This window comes from Lasioglossum baleicum, chromosome 16, assembly GCF_051020765.1.
Source record: "Lasioglossum baleicum chromosome 16, iyLasBale1, whole genome shotgun sequence".
Lineage (NCBI taxonomy): Eukaryota > Metazoa > Arthropoda > Insecta > Hymenoptera > Halictidae > Lasioglossum > Lasioglossum baleicum.
The window spans coordinates 7,785,704-7,811,386 of record NC_134944.1 but is presented as its reverse complement, the minus strand read 5'-3'; the positions used below and the strand labels follow the sequence as shown (position 1 = coordinate 7,811,386).

The 25,683-nt window shown below is 41.0% G+C and overlaps 1 protein-coding gene across 2 annotated transcripts in view; it reads left to right on the top strand.

Annotated features, from left to right (window-relative positions):
* The window catches only part of Px (MAP7 domain-containg protein plexus), a 99,396-nt gene extending 78,777 nt beyond the window's left edge, over nucleotides 1-20,619 (top strand). For both annotated transcript variants that reach the window (XM_076440677.1, XM_076440678.1), the window contains exons 8-15: nucleotides 192-442; nucleotides 1,139-1,386; nucleotides 2,992-3,144; nucleotides 3,801-3,946; nucleotides 12,319-14,874; nucleotides 17,266-17,472; nucleotides 17,559-17,954; nucleotides 18,880-20,619. In XM_076440677.1, coding sequence (XP_076296792.1) covers nucleotides 192-442; nucleotides 1,139-1,386; nucleotides 2,992-3,144; nucleotides 3,801-3,946; nucleotides 12,319-14,874; nucleotides 17,266-17,472; nucleotides 17,559-17,954; nucleotides 18,880-19,079 — 4,157 coding nt within the window. In that variant the 3' untranslated portion in view covers nucleotides 19,080-20,619. The remainder of the gene's footprint in view (nucleotides 1-191; nucleotides 443-1,138; nucleotides 1,387-2,991; nucleotides 3,145-3,800; nucleotides 3,947-12,318; nucleotides 14,875-17,265; nucleotides 17,473-17,558; nucleotides 17,955-18,879) is intronic.
* Nucleotides 20,620-25,683: the final 5,064 nt, after the last annotated feature.

Below are 25,683 nucleotides of genomic sequence, written 5' to 3'. Positions count from 1 at the left end.
GTGGGCTAAGCTTAATTACCGGATTAGGCTCATTTGTCAATCAAGACAAGTTTTTGTCGGTGGTTTTATGGCGGACCTTTATACTCGTAGCATCGAACACACTTCTAAATAAATAACTTAGTCTCCCATTTCTGGTAGATGTGCAAGAAGTATAAAGTGGATTTTAACATGTGTGTGAATTCTGATTTCAGGTCTCCAGCCAGCCAGCACCAAAGCGCAACCCACCGCGATCAGCAAATCCCACAGGCCCAGTTCCGGTGTTTTACCTCAGGGTCATACACCTGGGCCTGGTCCGGGCAGTCAGCAGAACAGCAGAAGCTTCGCCGCCGCGTTGAGGAACCTGGCAAAACAGGCAGGCCCAGCACCTCAGGAAGAAGAACCTCGCGCGAGTCCCAAGAATCGGGCCCCGCCTCCTCTGGTCAGGGGCCCTTCCCCTGCCAAGGTGAGCTCCGTCCTCTCTTACAATAATCGGACCCTTGAATGGGCCTCTCGAACGTTTCCGACAGCCTACTCACGCTATTTCTTCTTCGACGAATCAACACACTTTTTATTCAACTCTTTACACGTTTTTAAAATGAAATTGTTTAACCCTAGGATCTTTCTTGCAATTTTATAATTGACGGCGTTCGGGACTATAACTAAAGAAATAAATTTGTTGAGTAATTCTTTATACTCTCAATAATAATTATTATTAACGAGACAGCGGATCTTTCTGCAAAATAATCATTTTCTACCCGATTTGCAACAAACTGGAGTGAAATGGAAATTTATTTTGTTTCTGAATATGTTTAATAGGTTGAAAACTAAGTACTTTTAAATTCTTCTAATCTTTTTACTGTTTTAAATCACACCGACTCATTCCTGTCATAAATGCATAAAATCCGCTGTCTAGTAATAATGGTCCCGTAAACCCATTGTGAATTGTTAAAGACGAAGTTAATAGTAGAATTTGAGGTAATTTTGTCGGTAAAATTGAACAGAAATTAGTAACAAAAATTTGAAGGATGTCAATGTATAGATACGTATGTATCGATTTGGTCGAATCAGGTTGTCGGAATCGCGGCGAGGCCGTCCAGGATTAAATGTAAAACTTGCGGACAGTTGTGTGACTAACCATGATTTATCGTTTCTATTTTAGGAGCGATCCACCCACGAGAGAAGACCCGAAGAGATTCCCTCGTTGTACACGACCGCAAGACCCGCCGACACCAGCAAACATAGCGTGACAGCCGCAGCTTCCGATTTGCTGGCCCGTTCCGGTTTCCAGCCGTATCGGCCCGAACACCATCCGGCCCATGCTCCACCGGCTTTTGCCTTGGATCCTGCGGCCTACAGTCCCTATCACCATGGTCTCTACCCACCGCCACACCTCCAACACGCTTATAGGTAATTGTCAACTTTGAAATTCTTCCTTCATCGAAAATCGTTGTTCGATCTTCGCGTTGAACGTTTCAAAACGTACAAACGCTTTATAAAAGTGTGCAGATTACATTTACTCAAGTGTATTAGGTTGGCAACTAAATCAGCGACTTTTTGTTTCGTAATTCTTTTATTATTAGGTTGTCAACCAAGTTCGCGATCTCCACATTTTCTAAAACAAAGTCATTTATATATATTTTTTAAGCACGTGTATTTTAGATCAACTTAATCGCAAAATTCTGAGCTTTTCAATGATATACAGTTCGAAAGGAATGGTCACTGAATGAGGTTATAATGATACAATAAATCCGCGACTTTTTGTTTCGTAATTCTTTTATTATTAGGTTGGCAACTGAGTTCGCGATCTCCACATTTTCTAAAACAAAGTCATTTATATATATTTTTTAAGCACGTGTATTTTAGATCAACTTAATCGCAAAATTCTGAGCTTTTCAATGATATACAGTTCGAAAGGAATGGTCACTGAATGAGGTTATAATGATACAATAAAGGAATTGCGAAACAAAAGGTCGCGAATTTAGTGGCCAACCTAATATATCATTATAACCTCATTCAGTGACCATTCCCTTTGAACTGTATATCATTGGGAAGCTCTGAATTTTGCGATTAATTTTATATAAAATACTAGTGCTTAAAAAATATATACATATAAATGACTGTTTGAGAAAATGTTGAGGTCGCAAACTTAGTTGCCAACCTAATATATCATTATAACCTCATTCAGTGACCATACCTTTTGGACTGCATATCATTGAGAAGCTCTGAATTTTGCAATTAATTTTATATAAAATACTAGTGCTTAAAAAATATATATAACTGACTTTGTTTGAGAAAATGTTGAGGTTGCAAACTTAGTTGCGAATCTAATACTTAAATATGGAAGCCAATTCAGTCATTTCCTACGAAAGTGGTTTCATAATTACAATGATTGCGAAACAGAGAACTGGTCATCTGACTGAGCCAGGTTTAGTGTTAACGTCTCATGCAGGACTTGCTTGTTTCATTCGTGCAAACGATCAAGGTTCAGTCACAATCACTTTTAACTACTTGGTAAAGAAGTTTGCACCTTACGCTATAATTCAATTCACTTCGGAACAGATAGATTGATGTTCAGAATTACTAATATTAGACTGCGGATCATTACGCAGTGATGTAGCAAGAAATAGAAACTGCATTATTATTCCTTCCCTAAATTTTATCAACTCTTTACCTACCGGAAGCCTATTAATAGGATTTTCAATAAGTGTGCTGTACCAAAAGAAAGCGTAGAAATTTTCTTTTATATTGCAATCTTAGATGAAACTATTAGATGATGTTATTAAGGGTGACTGGTTAGTTCATAATGAAAATTGCTGTTGCTATTGAAGGTTCCATTAAAAAGTGTTTAGCCATGTATCATAGATTCTTCAAAATTATGCAATAATCACCGGTCGGTAATGTGTTAAATGACAAGCAATATAATCGTCCGATAAGATCGATGTTGTGATTTATCTGATTCTCTGAACAAGGGCAAAGTTGAATAACACCGTATCTTCTGTTACCAATTCACAGATTAGAGGAACAGTTGTATCTGGAACGGTGTGGAATGCTGAGACCGCCGTTGTTCCCCGGGCTACCTTCGTACCCGCTGTACGGGTTAAGATACAGCCCGGACATGCTACCGCCCGCGTCCCTTGGCCTGATGTCTCCCGTGATGCACGAACGGTAAGTGGGAGAAGCGGAGATGTTGGTTGCATTCGCCTGGAATTAGGAGACACCCCATCAACTCGCTACCAATGGTGCTCTGGAACGCTCGCTGAGATTATAGAAAGTCTGCTCCACAGTATACAATACTTAAAAATCTTCTGGAACGTCCTCTTTCCTTAATAGACTCAAAAATGTACGAAATATTACTGTGTTTGGGGTGTAGCTAGGTTTGAACGTGAGATTCATACATGTACAAACGATACAGAGTCAGCGAAGTGTGTGTTGAGTTTAGAAATATTATTACCAGACTGTTTAGAATTGCAGCTGTCCATTTTTGTCATAAATGCATCCGCAGATTACATTATTCTGGACTTATTAAAGTTGTAAAAGGAGAGACACATTTCTGTTTGACTTCAGTGTCCCCCACAATTGCTCCGCAAAACATTTTCAATTTGCACAGAGATGAGAAGTCTGATTATATTACGTAAAAAGCTGGGACAATTAAAAAGGAGCTTGTGAAAGAGAAAAGCTAGAAAAATTGCAGCAAAGGCGAGAGCAAGGGGTTGTCAAATTGAATTTTCTTGACGAGTGCAGCCAATTTTTCGGGCTCAATCGGGCCTCGATGTGTACCGTATGCTCGGCGTTGTATTGAACAAGATGTTTCCGGTTTTCAGGCTGAAACTGGAGGAGGAGCATCGGTTAAGGCAAGCACGGGAACAAGCCGCGCTGCGCGACGAGGAGGAGAGGAGAAGAGCGGCGCGAACTTCCGCACCTGCAGCCCCGGTACCCGCGCCCGCACCTGCATCTGCCGATACTGCAGGTGAGCGAGTCGCTCCACCCCCCACTGCCTTTCATTAAAAAGAAAGCATCGATTTGCCCGAGCGATCGCGAGACTCTGTCCCGCAGGTTCGCTTTTCTCGCGCGCGTCAAACGATTATCCATTTTTCTTCTGCACCCCGCCCCGCCCCCCTTTCTTCTCTTGTTTCAAATATTTGCGAGCGTGTGCCTGCGTATCGCGAGAAAACGTCCAACACACCTGATCACATCGTTTTTCAGACAATACCTTATATTCCCTTCGTTCCTTCATCCCCTTATCTCTCTCCTATTCGTCCTTCCCTACTTTTTCTCCCTACGCGGCACAGACGTTTCTCGTTTTTACCTCCTTTGTGTCTCGTTTTAGTTGAATCTCTCGGTCTACGGACTACAGACCTCTATAGCGTGGGTTGAGAAAGTGCTCGCTACCTTTCGATTGTCAGTGACTGCGACAGATTTTCATCGAGATGGGACTGTACATTGCCTTTTCCAGGTGTTTAGCACACCCTCGGATTTCTCAGTGTTCACGCATTATTTACCGGCGACTGTTTCACAATTCTCTGAAAGTCCATAGATTTTTTAATGGATCTTTTCACAGCTATTTCAATCGTGAACCAAGTCAGCCTCGGTAACGTTATGTTTGGGATTATTATGTAAATGATTTTTGAGCTCCCTTCTGTACAGCAGACATTTTTCGTCACGAGCTACCCCTTGTTTTAGAAGGAGAAGAAAGAGTTTAGTTGTTTTCAACTTAACGAAGGTATTCAGGAGAGAAATCAATTTTTATCTTGCTCCAGTTTGTTCAATTGAGAATTTTTCTTTCGCATAGATATCCTTGCGGATAGTAATTATTAAATCTGTTCGGTTGTACCAGATAGGTATTGTTTGCGTTATAGCAATTCCCCTCAGAAAATATGGCTCGGTCACTGTAATCGATGGGGTGCGAACACTTTTGCGAACCACGAGGGAAGATCGGTAAGTAATCGACGCCGATTTCTATGCAACACTTCTCAATTGTTTATCTCGGGCCACTCTAGAAATGTTGCTGTATTCGGTTGGTGCCATGCATCTGTGAATATCTAACAAAACGACTTTTACGGGAGCAACCACCACTGTGAGAGATGCTCTATTGACAAAGATAATTATTGAGAATCATGTTTAATATTTTATCATATTCTTAAATTATAGAAATTGGTAGTTCAAAACAATCAATATGTTAAGCTTTTGCAATTCGTGAGATTCGTGAAGAATTCCCCTAGCATTTTCGGAGATCATTCACAACTGCCTTTGAAGTTTTCGAGGATTTTATACAATTATTAGAGCCTTGGGTCGAAGGAGACCCAGAGAATACACGCAGGGGTTGCAACAACCCCCAACCGAATACCGCAAAATTCTTTGGTGTCGGTTAAACGGGGCGTTTCCATTCGGAGCTGTCGATTTAGGCAAAACATTCTCTCAAGACAATACAACGTTATCAAACAATATATTATATCTTGTCTGTGATGTATCATTGTTTATTGCTGCCACGAATCAGCGAACTCGAGCTAAATAGAACGTCAAGATTGAATTTATTTGGTGTTCTCGAGGTTTTTATTATAATGTTTACTTGAATAACAAAATTTTTCTTAATCAATTATACATATAGTCATCATTCTTTTCTAATTGTAGAAAATTTTATATATATATATATATATATATATATATAAATATATAAATATATATATAATTCAATTTTAATTTAACCAATCTTTAAAATTTAACCATTGAATTTTATTTTTAAATCGGGCACGAACTTAAACAATCATGTAATATATATAAGATGTTTCGTACGGGAAGATCTTCATAATCTAACAATTATGAAATAAATTATGTAAAATCGGTCATATATGTGTCAGTGATAGGTTTAGTGTCAACTCCGATGGCTGATGCTGGGTCTATTTTGACCTAGAAGATATAAAGATCGTTATTTACTTAATTTACGTAGATCAGATTAAATAAACAGCTGTCACATTCGAGATAGAAACACAAATTCCAAAAAATGTTTCAGAAAATAGCCTGAACATCATTAACGACAAAATAGAAATTTTTAACCAGCTAAGGGTGAATCTAATTAAAGCTATTTTTAGTTAAATTAAAGCGTTCTCATTTTTAAAAAAGATGTGTTTAAAAAGAGAGAATGAGGTGATCGACTGCTCCGAACGGGAACGTCCTTGAAGCTTCAAGAACGATTGTCGGGAGCCCCATAAGAATCGGCGTGCGTGCCGAGCTTCCCCCTCTAAAATCGGTTCCACCCCATGTGTTTCGTCGAGCCGTCGGCGTTGATCCGTCGACGACGTAATCGTCAGACAAGCCTGTACTGCGTTCGACGGTCCATCCGCGGTTTTTTTTCCGGATGGTCCGGGCGAGGCAAGCGAGGAGAAGTCGTTTTTGTAAAATACGAAAGAAAACCACACTTCGACATACATAAACATACTATACTCACACATACACAAAGAGAGAGGGAGAAAGAAAGAAAGAGAGAGAGACACACACACACACGTATACACATCTGACTGTGAATCGAAGATCGACAAACAAAAGAACAATACTACGCTTCTAATTTTAACTTAGATTATAATCGAAGTTCTAGCCGTAACGTAGTCGAACGTTTCTTATTGGAGGAGAGGTAGGAATCGATATTTTCTAGCCAAGCGCACGGTGTCGCCGACGATCGAGACGAATTTCGAGAAAACAAAGACGACTAATATGTCTGCGCGAACCTACACAAACACACGGTGACAAAACACACTCTACGATGTACATCAGGGGTCCCCACCACAGCGCCCAGTGTCCCCCACCAGCATCCGTCGTTACCATGGAGAAAGGACGCGCTTTCGGCCGTCACAAGCAGTTGCTTAACACTTTACCTACCGAAAGCCTATTAATAGGATTTTCAATAATTGCGCTGTACCAAAAGAAAGCATAGAAATTTTCTTTTACATTGCAATCTTAACTGAAACTATTAGACGATATTACTGAGGGTGACTTGTTAGTTCACAATGAAAATTGCTGTTGCTATTGAAGGTTCCATTAAAAAGTATTTAGCCATGTACCATAGATTTTTCAAAATTATGCAATAATCACCGGTCGGTAATGTGTTAAAAGGGAGGTTGGTGGGGGAAGCAGGAGTTTGAGGGGCCCCTACCGTGCCCGCCCCTGATGTACACAGAAAAAGCAGAGAGAACGTGAGAGAGTGAGAGAGAGAGATATGTACACAAACGTTTTTTGCGTAGCGCAGAGGGTGAGAGAGAGAGAGAGAAAGTCGAGCAACCGAGAGGTCACACAGGTCATATCCGAGATTTCTAACCAAATCGCAGGAAGTAAACACACTCACACACACACACGCAAACACAGTTTACTGTTCGACAGCGCGGACCGAAGTCAGACTTATCGGCAGATGCCTCTGGCATCATGATCGCGGATGTAAGTCGGCCTTCGGTCGGTCGTCAGACGCCCGTTTTCTCTATCGTTTTGTGTTCAAGGTCGGGCCACGAGGTGATAACTGATATTCCTTTGTAACGACAGCGGACCCCGTTTATGTACGATGACACGCACGACGCCCCGTGTTACTTTTAGCAGGGCTTGGAAACTGTTATAGCATCGATCGAGAACGGTCACGGAGAACGTTCATGCTGAATCGTTGTTAGGAAAAACCTAACTTCAATCATTTCTCTGCGAAACTTACAGCATCGTATTCCTCGCGTTTTTCCGATTAAAACGAGCCCAAACACGGTACCATTCCGATCACTTTTAAGAGGAATCTCGATTATCCGAACTGATCGAGGAAAATTAGTATTTGGAAAACTGAGTATGGATATTGTACTAGATTAAATCTTTAATGAATTGTTTGTGGTGAAATCTATATGGATAATTATGGATTGAACTTACTCGGTTCGGATAATAGAAGGTCTAATGCAAATGTGCTTCGAACCATGTCGTGTTGGTACTCATTTTACTCGGAAAAATGTCGCGAGTATGGTCGTGAAGGTTTCGTGAATAAATGATCGAGGATGAAAGAAATACAATAGGAAATCGAAAAAATGGGAGTATCAGTTCAGAGAGAAAATGTCTTCGTAATCGTTTCAGCCAGAGCCTTTGTTATAACAGTTTTGAACAGTTATTTTCGGAACCGTTTCAAGCCTTGTTATATAGTTAATCGTTCCGTAGCTAGTAACGCGTTTCGAACGGCGAGACTCGAACATAAGAGTGCACGACCACGGAAAATACTTGATCCTGATCGTCGACCCGTGCTCTTGTTCTCTGCGAACCTCCGAACCGCCCTTCCGCGTCGCGTTCTCCGCCATTCGTATTTTCCTTTTTTTTTTTTTTTCACAAATCGATCTCTTTTAACACTTTACCCACCAGAAACCCCCTCTGCAACCTCGTTTCTCGCTGGCATGGTTCGCGCGCCGGGTTCAGACAATTTTTTCCTTAAATGTTTGCGGTACCAGGCGCCTCTAAAAATTCTCGGGTGATCTTCCAAGTTTGTAGAACATCTACAATTATTTTCGTCGCGTTCCGTGGATTTTTCTGAGCGGAGCAAAATTCACAAAAAACTATGAAACGTAGACGGCTTGAATAGACTGCGGACTTTTCTGCAAGATAAAAGTTATCCGACTGTAAGACACAGAAGTTAATGATTCAAACATTTTTCTTCTACGTAATTTCTTATTTTAGTCATGTGTCGCGTTGTCCCAATTTATTTATACATGTTCAGTCGTTCGTGTGACGCGAACAAATTTAGTAAACAATATTTTTACTATATTTACTATTTTTGATTTTCCAAAAAAATTGTTCCAATTACAGTATAATCCTGTATGAACGGAAAAGCCTCGGGGAGGTTCGTTTGCATTTATCGTAGACGGGACAGTAGAAAGACAGCGACTGCGACTCTCCGCGTCTCTTTCTTTCCCATACGCTGTCCTTCCTCGCGCCCGAAACGTTCATGGTCAATTAAACCGCTAAATACAGTTGAAATTATATCGTGTTTGGTCTTATTTTAATCGGAAAAATGCCACAAATATATTGGTGAAAGTTTCATGAAAAAATATGTAAAATAAGTAATAATAAAAAAGATTAAATATTGCCGTTACATTGTGAGGACGCGCACGGGCCTTCTAACTTGTACCGACGACTGCGATTCTCCGCGTCGCATTAGTTCACACCGATATACCCGAGCCGAGCTAAGATTACTACAGCGGAGTGGATGTTTCTTTTGCGTTTATCGTGAACGGCCTTTTTTGCGTTTATAGAGGATTCGTTGTATTTGGAAAACGCGGTACAAAGCGACGAATGATTTCTATAAAAATGATTCACTCAGAGCTACACGTAAAATATTCGATGAATTAATTCAAATGATTTTTTAAACAATCACATTCGCGATCCTGCTCGCGCAGGGGTGGGGTGGGGGTGGTGGTTCTCGAAGGATGAATTAAGAAACGTTCCTAGGGATGGTCTGCGAACAAATTCGTAATTTTACAACGTAAAAATCGCTGGCGGGTAATGTGTTAAGACGACGATGGTTTCGTGACACGATAAACAATTCGAAGGGACTATCGGTGGCTGTCAGCCAGTCAGTCAGTCAGTCAGCCAATCAGTCAGTTAGTCAGTTCCCGATAACTCGTCAGGGAACGTGCTCTTCCGTCGCTCGCTTATACCCGATTGTTTTTTTTTGTCTTTTTGTTTTGTTTTCTTTTTTAAGGATAAGGTGTTCTTTTCTCCGCCCCCCGCGAGAGATAAAAGAGGGAGAGAGAGAGCGAAAGGGAGAGATTCTGTGGATTGTAAGCGTGTGAGAGAGAGAGAGAGTGAGAGAGAGACCATTTCCCGGAAGCAGTGCACTCTTGCGTTAGTTCCCGCAACTGTTTTAGAGAATTTGCAAACTAAACTGATCGATGATGATGATGATGATGAATGTCGCAGTTGACTCGTTCCTTTTCTTTTGAATTGTGTAGTGATCGTATAATAATTGATCAATTTATTGACTGAATCCACCGATGTATATAACGTTTGTCAAACAATGTTCTTTTATCAAAATTACACCGATTTTTTATATAATTTATTATGTAAACATGTATATTTGGACGACTATAATTGAAAATAAACATTGCGAGAGAGTGAGCGAGAGAGAGAGAGAGAGAGAAAGTTGATGCTGCCGCTGATGATGATGAATTATTATGATTATGACGATGATGATAAAATAATGGTGAAGAGAGAGAGAGAGAGAGGAAGAGGAAGGAAATAAAAATAAAGCAACAAAAAAAAAACAAACACAGTGATCAAAATTCTGTTTGACTTGGAGTTACTTTTGACCCTTCGATTCACATTTTCTGAAACAGTTTTGGGGACGATTCGTGAACGGAGTTTACTGCTTTTCTATTAAGTATGCGGCCACACGTGTCTACTATATATGTCGAACGAGAGAAAGAGAGAGATCGTCTCGTAGCGTTACTGCGTGCTGTAATACCGTTCGAGATCTATCGATCGATCGCGCGTCAATCCCGACAGAGCTCTCCGCCGAAGAGAAACAAGATGACAGTAGTTTTTCTCTCGCGATTGTGTTTATCGAGAAAAAACAAAAATGGCAAAAAAAACAAAAGGCAAATCATCCCCAATACTTGCGAATGCGAATGCGTGTGTTTTACTGTGCTCAGAACGAACGACAGGCTGCGAGATTACGCGCGCGCGTGCGCTATTCGGGGAACCAGTCAGGTAAGTCGACGACAAGGTAGACCAACCAAGAGATTCACTGATCAGAGTTAAGTTGAAAAATAATGATCGCCTAACCGAACGCTTCTCCTCGCGACACCAAATCGCCCAGCTCCCACTTACCACCTGGAGCTCGCGACCTTGAACCTCCAATTAACCCTAAGCGGACTCCTCGCAATCCATCGGAGACCAACTGAATTTCATTCGAATTTTGTTTAACCATTTTTCTTTAAGGTATCTGTCGAAACATCGATGGAGCAAGCATGTATTGGAACGTCCTTCATATTGATACATAAATCTGCCGATTTATTTAATGTATACGACGAAACAATTGACGATAATGACAGCTGTACAATAGAATTATTTTATTCACAAAAAGATTTGATAACGCTGGTTAAAAAGAATGTCAAATTTGATGACACATTGTGTACACGCTTGCTCTGTCTGTATTTGGTATGGTGCAATGAGTTCCTCATCGGCCCCAGAAGACTGCCATCTTGCGACGCTGCTAGCGCCACCTAGGATAACCTAGAAACCAGTGGAGCAACTTTCGATGTACATCGGAACCAGTGATCTTCAATCCTGGTCGATTTATTATAGTCTTAAATTGTCTTGGATCTGCCATTTTGATCTGGAATGAATTTACTTAATATTTGTGTCAACGATCTCGCTCATGATTGCACACATGCCCAGTGTCGCCAGATGAGGGGAGTCACGGTGAGATGACGTACCATGTAGCCCCTCTCTGATGACCAGAGTAGAGTAATAGTGGCACGTTGCGCTGCGCACGCGCATATGACTCTACCTCTGGTCATCAGAGAGGGGGTACCTTGTATTCCCCTCGAGTGCTGGTTTGGTCACTTTCTGGCGACTCTGTACATGCCTTCGACAATTCAAGATCAAGTCACACAAAATTTGTACAATAATTATTGTAAACATTTCTACAGTCCATTCAATTTTTACGAAACTCGCGTGGAAGATAGTTCTCACACCGAATGCACCATGCCAAAATCCGCAGTCGCATCAGTGTCCTCGATGTACCAAAGTACAATCATCATCGGCATAAAGCTACGTCCACACTGAAGGAACATTCTTTTATCGAATGAAAGTAGTGTGGACGCACCTTTATCGTCACTGTAACGCTCAAGGGAGGCACGAGACAAGCAACCATATCCCATAGAAGCCCCGATAGCTATCTATTCAAAGGGGTGTGCACCCCTGCAAGCATAATCCCAAAATTCTCGATAAGCCCGACTCGATGCCTTGCCGACCCGCGTCCACGGCCGCCATTTTCTCTTGCACACGTCCAAAGGTCGATCTACACTATCCGGCACACAGCATGCTAATAATAATTCAATAATCCTGTTGTTTAGTTTCCGGATACTAAACACCTCTGTCCAAATTAGATCTGTCACTAATTCTGTCTGGATTCATTATCCGGATAGCTCGTTGTAACTCGAAATCCGGATAATGACAGGCCTAATTGAAACACATTGAGGAATATCCGACGGCAGTTCTACGTGATTTCGTAGTGTCGGATAGCGTGTATCGACCCGGCCATGTTCCCCGTAAGTCGCGACCAGCATTGGGTGTCAGAGGAAGATTACCAAGCATTGTGTTCGGGATTTGTTCCAGCTAGGAAGCCGACCATAGCGGCTCAGATGCACAGCGACCGGGAGCGAGACCGCGAGAACAGAGACCGGCCGAGTCAAGGGGGTGGCAACAGCGGCAGCAATTCGGCGAGCAACAGCGTGGTCACCAGCAACAACAGCAGCAACGGGAACAGCGGCGGAAACGTGGCGACGGTGGTCAGCAACCACCATCAATCTCGAAAGGAAGATGGATCTTCGGGATCGTCGTCAGCACCGCCAACAGCAACGACGGATCCATCAGGATCGGGAGGAGGGATGTACCACGCTCGTCTGCCGGGATTCCCGAATCCTCCAGCTCCGATCGGACCTCCTCCCCTGTCCACGGCTTCAATCTGTTCCGTGAGCTCCGCCGCGATGCCCCCACCTCCACTAGCCTCGAGTATGCCGCCCCTGAACCTTGGACCCCCTCCAGCCATAAGCTCCGCGCCTATCGGTCCACCCCCCATACCCTCCATAGCCTCCATGTCCTCTCTAACCCCAGCAGTGATAGGACCACCACCTCCACCTCCACCGTTGAACATGCCCATGCCTCCCATCATCTCCATCCCATCGTTACACCTGCCTCCCGTGCCCTCCACCACTAATCATTCTAGTCAGCACACCGCTACGATAATGAGCAGCGCGACCACTACCGTCACGACCTCTATTTACCATCAGCAACCGCAGCAACAGCAACAACCTCAAACCCAACAACCTCCGTCGCTGCCACCACCGGTTTCCCATCAGCAGCAGCGCAGCGGCGCAGCCACCACCAGCTGTCTATCCGGCGGTGGCACCATCACCACGCTAGCCACGCACACTATGACCACCCCTAACACCGTTCCATCCAGCAACGTGAATCACGTGAATATGGCGCCACGAAAATCACCGCCGCCGCCGCCGTCGTTGCCTCACGGCGTTCACACGTCTTCAAGGAGCAAAGACACTTTGGCAACGGTGCCGACCACTGCCACCGCCTCCACCACTGTCACCACGATGACCACCATCGCTGCCAGCAGCTCCTCACCCATCTCGCAGCCGGTGTTCGTCAGGCCGTTCGAGGACTCGTTCCGTTCCTCGTCGAAGCCGCAGCAAAGGCCCCTGGTCAACAGTCACAACCACAGCATCACCAGCCAGCTGTCCCACCAAACCGAGTCGCCGTCTGTCAAATCGTCCGCGACCACGCAAGTCTCGCAGCCGATTGACAGCCCGGAGACCAAGAACATCGTCGGTCTTCAACAGTCATCCTTGTCCCAGCAGCCGATACCCTATCCTCCTCAACAGTTCCATCATCCTCACATACCCGTCTCGCACGTCCCCGGACTGTACAAACCGCCGCACTTCCCCTCGGCGTCCGCCCATCAGCAACATCATCCCCAGGGGAAGATCAATGTTCCCAGTTTGGCCACGAACGGCAGCAACAGCGGCGGAGGCAGTGCCACCGGGACGAGCGTCACCAGCTCGAACTGCACGAGACAGAGCTCCCATCATCCTACCAGCGAGTCCAGTCCGGTCACCACGATCGCGTCCTCCCAGAGATCGGAGAATGTCGTGATGAACGCGAACTGCGTCGCTGAGAAAACTGTTTCCGGGAACTTGAGTTACAATGGTAGCAATAGTGTCGCTCCTGGGAGCAAGATCTCCAGCCACTCGCATCAGAAGAGCAACGGTGATAATAGTCACCAGGTGACCCCGAAGATCGACGCTAAGAACTCCTCGTACTGCGAGAAGATGATCGAGAAAGCCGCGCAACCGGCTAGCCAGAATCATTCGGGGAAGAATCACTCGATCGAGAAACCCTTGGTACCCCATTCGAGCTATGATCAGGTGAAGGCCCCCCCTATCTTTCAGCCTGAGGCGTTTACTCCTCTAACTGAGAAAGAGATCAAGCCCGAGATCGTCGTCGATCAAGCAGCGAACAATCCGCCGACGACCGATCTGTCGAGCAACAACGTTTTGTCCACATTATCGTTTCAACCGAGTTTTAAGTTCAGCGTGAACGAGATCGCGCAGAAACCGATCGACACCAGCCAGCTGATGCAGAGCATCAAGTCCGAGGAGGTTCTACGTACCTGTCAGAACGTGTCGAACGTTCTGCTCCAGATACCGAAGTACCAGGAGAAGCTGTTGAACTTCTCGAACGAGCTGAAGACCGCCGCCGCCGCCGCATTTTGTTTCACCGACAAGTGCAATAATTTGACTGAGATTTCCGTGAAGTGCGAGCCACCGGTGCTGAACGTGCCCGACCTGAGCAAGGCTCTAGTCAAACAGGACGTCGCCGTTCAACCGTGCGACAAGTCCACGTCGTCGTCGTCTTCTTTCCTTGTACCTGAGAAGCCGAAGGAGCTCACGTCCTCGTTGGACCTCGCCGAGAGGCGGCGGAAACGAAAACGCGAGAGGAACGCCAGTCTAGTTTGTAGCTCCGACTCCGAGGGCGAGGAAGAGATCAAGGATGTTGATCTGTGGATCACCAAGGGACCGCCCGCTAAGCTACAATACTCCGATCAGAAGCTCGCGTTCCTCGCCATGTTCGGATTGACCACTCTCAGCACGCGAAACGGTAAACCTACATGTTTACTGTCTTCCCTCGCATAGTGTTACTTTTCTCTCTACGGATAGTGTTACTGGGTTCGATTTTCCTTGTCGTTCAATAGTTATGGGTAGACAGCGGATTTTATGCATTTATGACACAAATGAGAAGGTGTAATTCGAAACAGTGAAGACATTAGAAGAATTTTAAAATGCTGCTTTGTTATTTTCAATCTGTTAAACGTATTAACGAAGAAAATTATATTCCACTTCGCTTCAGTTTGTTGCAGTTCGGGTATAAAGTTTTTATTTTGTATAAAGATCCGCTGTTTAGTTATGAATGTTTAAAGTTGAGCGATTTACAGTGTTTTTGACAGGCTTTTATTATTTTAAATATCATTTGCAAAAAGTTAACCCTTCACTGCATGATTTTTTTAATTGGGATGAAAAAATTGAGGGAAGGTCAGTTTTTGTGTTTTATTTAAGGGAAAAATATATTTAAAAACATATTTTAGGATTTTATGCATTTATGACAAAAATGAGAAGGTGTAATTCGAAACAGTGAAGACATTAGAAGAATTTTAAAATGCTGCTTTGTTATTTTCAATCTGTTAAACGTATTAACGAAGAAAATTATATTCCACCTCGCTTCAGTTTGTTGCAGTTCGGGTATAAAATTTTTATTTTGTATAAAGATCCGCTGTCTAGTTATGAGTGTTCAAAGTTGAGCGATTTACAGTGTTTTTGACAGGCTTTTATTATTTTAAATATCATTTGCAAAAAGTTAACCCTTCACTGCATGATTTTTTTAATTGGGATGAAAAAATTGAGGGAAGGTCAGTTTTTGTGTTTTATTTAAGGGAAAAATATATTTAAAAACATATTTTAGGATTTTATGTATTTATGACAAAAATGAGAAGGTGTAATTCGAAACAGTGAAAACATTAGAAGAATTTTAAAATGCTGCTTTGTTATTTTTAATCTATTAAACGTATTAACGAAGAAAATTATATTCCACTTCGCTTCAGTTTGTTGCAGTTCGGGTATAAAGTTTTTATTTTGTATAAAGATCCGCTGTTTAGTTATGAATGTTTAAAGTTGAGCGATTTACAGTGTTTTTGACAGGTTTCTATTATTTTAAATATCATTTGCAAAAAGTTAACCCTTCACTGCATGATTTTTTTAATTGGGATGAAAAAATTGAGGGAAGGTCAGTTTTTGTGTTTTATTTAAGGGAAAAATATATTTAAAAACATATTTTAGGATTTTATGCATTTATGACAAAAATGAGAAGGTGTAATTCGAAACAGTGAAGACATTAGAAGAATTTTAAAATGCTGCTTTGTTATTTTTAATCTATTAAACGTATTAACGAAGAAAATTATATTCCACCTCGCTTCAGTTTGTTGCAGTTCGGGTATAAAATTTTTATTTTGTATAAAGATCCGCTGTCTAGTTACGAGTGTTCAAAGTTGAGCGATTTACAGTGTTTTTGACAGGTTTCTATTATTTTAAATATCATTTGGAAAAAGTTAACCATTCACTGCATGATTTTTTTAATTGGGATGAAAAAATTGAAAGAAGGTCAGATTTGTGTTTTATTTAAGGAAAAAATATTTAAAAACACCAAAACAACATTTCATCAAATGAGATAAAATGTGTAGAATAGTAAGAAAGCACATTCTTAGTTTACTATATACCAGCTTTGTTAACTGTATCAGATATGATATTTACACTAAATATGCAGCGAAGGGTTAAATGTTAGATTAGGTTAGGTTAGGCACACCTTTGCACTCCTTTGTCGAGATCAGAGAAAGAGAAATGTAAATGAAACGGGTTTTTATATGTATTTGGTTCTTCCTTCATTTATTAAATTTTTTATTCTTTAGTTAAGAACAAATATAAATTACAACAAAGTTTGAGAGCAGTGTTTAATATAATTAGTAGACAGCGGATCTTTATGCATTTATAGTGAAATTGAGGGGATGAAATTCAAAAAATTGTTGAAATATGTATTAAAAAAATTGAAGATGTCAATATATGATTTCTCCTCTATTAAAGTCATTAAGGAAAGAAATAACATTTAATTTAGTTTCTATTTCTTGCAATCGATGTAGACAATTTTTATTTTGCATAAAGATCCGCAGTCTAATAATTAGTAAACGAAACTGTTTAAAATAAGAAACTCTTGAAATAGTAGAGAGTTGTTGGCGGATAAAATTGAAAAATAATTGCAAAGGGTTAACGTAGCTGTATATAATATGAAATCTGCATTTATATCTTTACAAGTTACTTTATTTAAAATGTTATTTAAAATACGTATGATCTAAAAGAGTACGACCGACCTGCCCCCTACATTGCCACGGAATGGCGTCTCCAAATTCACGGTGTAGTTTGTGACTGGTTGGTAAACGTTTTACAGAGATGGAGCTCTGCAAGGTGGAGAAGAGGTACAAATTGAACCCAGACCCGCCGGACTTGCCTTCGGAAGGGGAACCGTTCCTCGAGTCAGTCTTACCGATACCTCGCGACCATCCGGACGCGTTGCTTCACTCGGCGGACTTCGAGCCGAAAGTTGGTTTCCTGAAAACCATAGGACTCGATGTGATGCCTCCAAGCAGAAGAGACGGTAAGCGAACAACTCTGGTATACTCTCTCCTCTTATTTCTTATTAATTTTCTCATTTTATTAACAATTCGATGTGGAACATTTCAGAGGCAGAGGTAACGTGGCAGTACGTCCTTCAAGATCGCAAGAAGCGGAAGAGCACGAACACCGTGACAGCGTACTGCGAGAGGATCGCCAAGGCTTACTCGATGAACCCGCCAATGTTACCGAAACCGCCGCAGAAGATGAGACTGTTGGACCGGGTGAAAGTGAAGCACGTTCCTGAACGGCCGCCGCCTCTGCCGCCTTTGGTTCCGAACATAGTTCCGATGTGCTATCCTGTTTTACCGGTGCCCGGCGAGAATGGCGTCAAACAACACTGCAAGATCGTCGACGTCAAGATCATCGACGACGGCGCCGACGAGAACGTCGCCGGGAAACGAGACAGACCCAAGTGGAACGGAATCGAGGACATTCTGCTCGCCTACAGAGAGTATTCCAAAGGTACACAGTTCGAAACGTTTCGAGAATCCTACAGGAAAAGGGGAAGGGTGTTCTTCGCTAAATTGTTGCTACAGTGTGCCTAACCCCGTGAAATTAATTATTTCTCTTCATAATAATCGGTTCACAGTTTCGAAAAAATTAAACAAGGTACTGCTAATGCGTAGCTGTTTTCGCCGTTTTGTTTTACCTGGATGTTTCGAATAGTTACCGAGAAAAAAAATGTTGACGGCGGGCCACACTCGCAGTATAGCATAGTCGGCGAGAGAGAGAGAGAACACGCAGAGAACGAGCCGAGTTCGATACATTATTTTTCTCCGTAATAATCGGTTTACAGTTTCGAAAAAATTAAGCAAGGTCGTGCTAATGTGTAGCTGCTTTTGCCATTTTGTTTTATCTGGATGTCTCGAATAGCAACCGAGAAAAAAAATGTTGACTGCGGATCGTAATCTTTCGGGGATACCCTCCAGACGACTTTCATTCGCAGAGAACGAGCCGAGCTCAATAAATTATTTTTCTCCGTAATAATCGGTTTACAGTTTCGAAAAAATTAAGCAAGGTCGTGCTAATGTGTAGCTGTTTTTGCCATTTTATTTCACCCGAATGCCTCGAATAGCAACTGAGAAAAAAAATGTTGACGGCGCACTGTGGTCCTAAAATAAACTTTCCCGAACATTGTTTCCTAAATGAGCCTCGGAAACGAAGAAATTAGCACAATTTAATAAATGTTATAGTTCTAATGAACATTGAAAGAGTAGATTTTTGTGATAAAAATTCATATAAATACTCTATTTAAAAAATAACGTTCAATGCAGTAAGAACAATTTGCGAGCATTTGTTAAAATTGATATTTCCCTTTCTACTGCGAACAATATTGGTCTCCTGTCCCGGAAGTGGTTCTAATTGGTCCCCTTGTGCATTGTTTCAGAGAAAACGCTGGAGAAGAGAATTTTGACGAGCGAGACATCGAGGCTGGCAGCGCAGTCGAACAGCTTGCGTTCCGAGACGATCCAGCTGGAACGAAGGATATACGAGCTCCTGTCCGCGAAAACTGCCCTCGATTCGGAGAGGCGGGTGCTCGGCGAGAAAATCGAAAGGATCAACGCACTTGTTAGGAACCTTAGGTAGCGACGCGTAACGCACAACACGGAAACTCATTCATCTGTGATATTATCAAAGGGTTAAGGGTCGTTAGCATACAACGCAGTACCGATTATAAAAACTTTCTATTTTTAGGGCGAGCGAGACGCGCGCGCGATTGCAAGGGAAGTTTTATTGACCAAATGTACAACCAAGCCTTTCGTATTCTTTGCGACTAAGTATAAATATTACTCGTTATATACAAGCATAACAGATGTCCCACGGGAGAACGAGAGAGAGAGAATAAATACACGCTACATACACAGAAAACACACAGTACTTCGAAATAACAGTTCGTCGGAGGTGACCATGCGAACATAATAACCGGTCATCCTCTTTTGTTGTGTCCTTTTTTGGGAAAAAAAATAAACGAAAGCCATATCAGCCGTACGCGAACACGTGTAAGAGTGATTGTTTGTACAAAAAATTCTATTGCAAATAAAACAATATACAATTGTACGTGGCACTTCTCCGGCTATCTAACGTGGAAGTGGGTAATAAAGATTTTTCTAGTTCGATCTAACGGCTCTTAGACCCTGAACTATAAATAATTGTAATTTGTATCATAATATTTTAATGAGAAATAGACAAATCGTATAACTTATTTTATTCTGCGTAATGTGGACTTTATGTGAGATGAACTTGGAACAATGATATTGTCGTAATTTGTACACGAGTCGGGATCGTTGAATATCAACCGAGCGACGAATGAGGGGGGGACGATCAGAGAACAGAAAGAAATATGAGCAGAGAAGAAAAAGGATTAACATTCACCGAATAAATATATTTAAATCGGCTTCAGTGATAATCGAGAGAGAGGGAGAGAGAGAGAACGTTACTCCGACGTATAGAGACTGTGACCTCTTTTTCTTTTTCATTTTTGCATCCACGTAAACGACGGTGTATGCGAGCGAGATAGTGAGAGAGAGAGAGAGAGAGAGCTCTGTGTCGATGCACATCATTCGAACGTGTACTGCGATTCACGATCAATTCGAGAATAGAAAACAAAAGAAACCGGGTGGAAAAAGAACTAACGAAACGAAATTGTAGAACTAGAACGATTATTTTTAACTTAAACGATATTTCGAGATAGAGATAACTCTAGTCTACGGACATTCGTAGAACACGGGGAAAACTCACGGGGCTGATCCGACCTCTCGTCGAGAGGAGGTCGGCTCAGCGACTGACACTTCCTTTCGATGTCCACTGTTCACGACAATGAACGCAAAGGCCAGTGAAATACACACGAGAGAGAGAGAAAAGAAATTAATGTAATAACAGCAGTGAGGTACTTATACAGTATAGGTAAAGTGACTTAATTTAAAAAAATCGCGAAAGAAATGAAAAACAAAAAAACGTGAGAGAGAGCGAGCGAGAGAGAGAGAGAGAGAGAGACATCGCGCGAGCACATTCCACGTGAGAAAACATTGCTTGTCACCCGACCTCCAACATTCCACACGTTCGAAACCGTAATCGAATCGCAAAACGATAATCGAGTACGAATAAAATTCGTATTATTCAAACACGATATATTTTGTTTCTTTTTTTGTTTCGTCGCTTTTCTTTTTTCGTCTTTTACATCCAATCGAATCAGCGCTATGCTAATTTTCTTTTTCTCTTCTATCTTTTTTTTTTTTTATTAGTATCCTTGTAATTGTATCTCACTCTGCTCTCTGAGTGCATTCTTCAATGATTTATTATTATTCGTCGTAAAACACACACCTCCAATATGTATGATAGAGAAAAACCATTTATAGTTTCATTGTTTTGTTCATTGAGTGCCTAACGTTATCCTACATTTGTAAATATCATTATTTTTATGTATTGTATAACAAGAAGGGGCCCGCAAAGTATTTGCCGGTCCCGATCTGGCCAAAACAAGAGCCTAGGAGTAAATTGTTGAAAATATGAACTTCTGCCGTGTGTGTGTTCATTCGTTCCTTCACCATCCCTAAGTACGTGTACATTTGTTCGATTTTTTGTAATCATGACTAGACCTCAGCATTTTCCATATCCCTTTTTATTAGAGAAATCATTTTCGATTGTCTGGGATTGGCGCAAATAATTCTTGCCGCCGTTTCTATAAGGTGCAATGAAATCTCCGACAGGAATTATTTGTTTTGAATAAACCGCCGTACAGCGCCATTACACGTAGTGGCAAAACATTCAAACTGATAGTCAACGTTACCGACTGTTACCCATGTCTGGTGGCGCCATCTGACACAAAATAAGCTTATGAATCGGGTTGCAGCTTGAGCGGTTTGCCACAGATGGTGATCGAGTCCATTGACCGCTTCCTAATTAATTGCTGCACATTAATTTAGTCTACCGCCGACCGTCGAGGATGTCTGACGTGTTCTACTATCTATTTTGCCATATAAGACGACGAGAAGAGGATCGCGCGACACGGATACAATTATTTATTATACGAAACGACAACCAACACGTTCAAGCGTTGTTAATATACAATAAAAAATATCTTCAACATGGTAGTTCGTTTATTAAAATCCTACTACGTTTTAAGTTTGTTATTTTTAATTTTAAACATGTCTTTTCTTATTTATAATGTATTGTACTAATATAAGTGTGCAATAAACTTTTGTACAAACACTATTTTGTAGTAACAAAGTTATTTTCCTTTACATACCTTCCCTTTCCTTACATGGAACACTTTTGTGCGTATCATGTTCTCCTAATACTTTCTTAATTCTCGACAGTCTGACTTATGGTTGACTTATACTACTGAATTTAGTGCCACCTCCTTTGATATCATGTTCTCCTAATACAAAGTTCAATTTTCGAGATTTTCGAAAAATTTCGGCCGTCTGACTTGTCGTTGACTTATACTACTGAATTTCGTGCCACCTCCTGTGACGTCATGTGCTCCTGATACTTTTCCAATTTTCGAGATTTTTAAAAATTTTCGGCCGTCTGACTTGTCGTCGACTTATACTACTGAAATTCGTGCCACCTCCTGTGACGTCATGTGCTCCTGATACTTTTCCAATTTTCGAGATTTTCGAAAAATTTTCGGCCGTCTGACTTGTCGTTGACTTATACTACTGAATTTCGTGCCACCTCCTGTGACGTCATGTGCTCCTGATACTTTTCCAATTTTCGAGATTTTTAAAATTTTTCGGCCGTCTGACTTGTCGTTGACTTATACTACTGAATTTCGTGCCACCTCCTGTGACGTCATGTGCTCCTGATACTTTTCCAATTTTCGGGATTTTTGAAAAATTTCGGCCGTCTGACTTGTCGTTGACTTATACTACTGAATTTCGTGCCACCTCCTGTGACGTCATGTGCTCCTGATACTTTTCCAATTTTCGAGATTTTTAAAATTTTTCGGCCGTCTGACTTGTCGTTGACTTATACTACTGAATTTAGTGCCACCTCCTGTGACGTCATGTGCTCCTGATACTTTTCCAATTTTCGAGATTTTTAAAATTTTTCGGCCGTCTGACTTGTCGTTGACTTATACTACTGAATTTAGTGCCACCTCCTGTGACGTCATGTGCTCCTGATACTTTTCCAATTTTCGAGATTTTTAAAAATTTCGGCCGTCTGATTTGTCGTTGACTTATACTACTGAATTTCGTGCCACCTCCTGTGACGTCATGTTCTCCTAATACTTTCTCAATTTTCGAGGAAATTTTTCGAAAATCTCGAAAATTGAACTTTGTATTAGGAGAACATGACGTCACAGGAGGTGGCACGAAATTCAGTAGTACAACTCAAGGAAAGTCAGACGGTCGAAAATTTTAGATTTTTAAAGATTTTCACTATTTTTACAACTCCAAATCAGTAGTACAATTCAAAGACAACTCGGCCGCAATCTTTACGTTTCTGAAATTTCGCCAACTTAATAGTAGGGTAGGGTTTTAAATAAATAGTTCATGATGTTGGGTATATAGATAGGATATTTATTGTATATTAAAAGTGTACAAGAGCTCTCTTAAACAATAAATCGCAGCAAAGAATTGTTAAGTTACACACTGTTCGACAGAGTTTGCATTAATGAATTAGTTACTGATAAATTTTTAAACTGTTATTCATTTCTTGATCTTCGTGCAAATAATTCTTGCTGTAAAATGTCATCAGGCAGTGCTGAGCACGGTTGGGGCCCCTCAAATGCTTGCTTCTCCGATGCACGAAGCCTGCGTACTGCTTGCGACGGACGAAGCTCGTCCTTCCTTCAAAGTAACGACGGATGCTGGTGGGGGAGAGTGGTCGCCACGATGGGGACCGTCTTGTCTCAACTGCCACAAAAATGCCCACACCTAGTGCAAACAATATCACAGACTTAGAAACAAACTACTTGGAAAAACAGCTAATAAGATTGCTATCGATCATCAAATACGGGCGTATTGAAAGACGTTCGATCGTGGAAATTATAGACTTTATTTTTAGAATATCCGGAATATCATAAAGCAACGTAAACATTCACAACAAATGGGAATAGGGCGTTATTTATAATAGTAATAATAATAATTTCGTTACGTTATCGTAATAATTAATTGTTATCAATATGTCATCACGACGTGTTTATAATTATGTATAAGTAAGATCATTTATTTCACTTCCATCGTTAGCAATTATCCCATAATATCATACCTCTTCGTATTCCTCCTTCCCTCACTCCTTTTTCTTTCCTCCTAATTTGTTCACCGATGATAATCGTTAATAATAATAACAGCGGTGATATCGGTATGTCGATCTGTGTGTGTATGTGTCGTATGTATGGTAATGTGTGTGGTGTGTCTTTAATCATAACAATTACAATCCTAATGATAATGATTAATTACAAACAATTACATTAATGTACCAACAGTAAGAATAATAATAATAATAATTTAATAGTAATAATTATAAAGTAATTTCTTAAATATAAATAAATTTAGTAATGTGTGGAGAATACATATATATTTTAAATAATGATATATTTTTAGTGGCACCTGTGTGTGTCGGATGTGTTTTAGCCTACGGTCTCGTGTGTGTGTGTGTGTGTGTGCCTGATTCTTCGCTCCTCCATCTGTGCGAGTGTATATATTTTATTTATGTAAATATGTATATAAAAAGATGAGAATGCACGGAACGTAATTCGGTATTCCATACTTACTATATGCGTGTATATATATATATACATGTATAGAACCGCCTGTAAAGTCGCGATAGTCCAGCGCCATTTTGTTTGGATCGTACGCGTCGATCGGACTGATGCTCCTCCGAATTTTTCCGTATCCATTTCTAACTGGACCGCGGACCTACGCAAGCTTATGGCGTCTTTTGGATCAGGATTTACCTAAATCGTGCATATGCAATAACGTCCTTCCTTTTCCAAAGAAAGTTCGAAAGAAAGTAGGCGAAATTAGTAAAACTGATCCGAATTTGCTTATAAATAAACTAGCAACGATGTGAATAGGGATGTTTTGATTTCATTGATTTATTTAACTCATCTCTGTGTGGACAAAAAAAAAACATTTTGTTATTCTGTACTCCGTGTAAAACAATTCCGGATAAATTTGCATAAAGATCCGCAGTCTACTCGCAATAATAAATCACGCGTGGAAGGTCATCGACGAAGTTGAGCGACAACAAAATGGCGGACAGAGTGGTCGGAATTGCTGGAGAATGATTGGAGGATTGCGCAACTTTATGCAATCGTTCCATTTATTAACAACGATTTTTCAAGAGCTGGATTTGTATGATTTACTTTCCAACCCTCGCACGCGAATGGAAAATGTCTGGACAATGAGGAAACAAAATGGAGTCTCGAGAGAGCCTCGAAAACGGTGTGTCTTTAAAATTTGTGATTACTAGACAGCGGATTACATGCATTTATGACAATAATGAGCAGGCGTCATTTAAAACAACAATAGTAACATTAGAAGAATTTACAAACACTATTATATATCATTTTAAATCTATTAACCCTTCGCACTCTGAATTATTTTTCAATTTTCTTGGCAACGAATCCCTACTGTTTTGTTTACTAATTATATTAACCCTCAGCACTCCGCTGTCGCTGATAATGTGACATTTGAAATATGAATTTGGAAAAATAAAATTTTCATTTTGTTGAAGATTTATAAATTCGAACTTGTTTCATATAATATAGCTAAGGAACAAATATTTTGTTTTATTGCAGCAACCGTATTTTTTTTATTAAATATATACAGGGTGAACATTATAAAGCGTTACCGACGAATATCTCCAAAAATGTTGATCATATGCAAAAATGTTTCAGATGAAAGTTGTCCAGTACCAAGAGAGACATCATGTGGTGGGATTTTTATTTTTCCCGATGGACACACCAACGTGAGGAGAAGGTCACCTTGATTTTTTTTAATGGAATGTCCTATTCTTTATATCATAGATCGATAGAGTATCAAGTTCCGAGTATAAAAGTGTTGACCTTCATATGTCCTAAATCGAATAGTTAACGAGATATTATCGAAACAATTTTCTTTCTTCTTTGGATAATATCTCGTTAACTATTGGGTTTAGGACATACGAAGGTCAACACTTTTATACACAGAATTTGATACTCTATCGATGTATGGTATGAAAAATAGGACATTCCATTTGA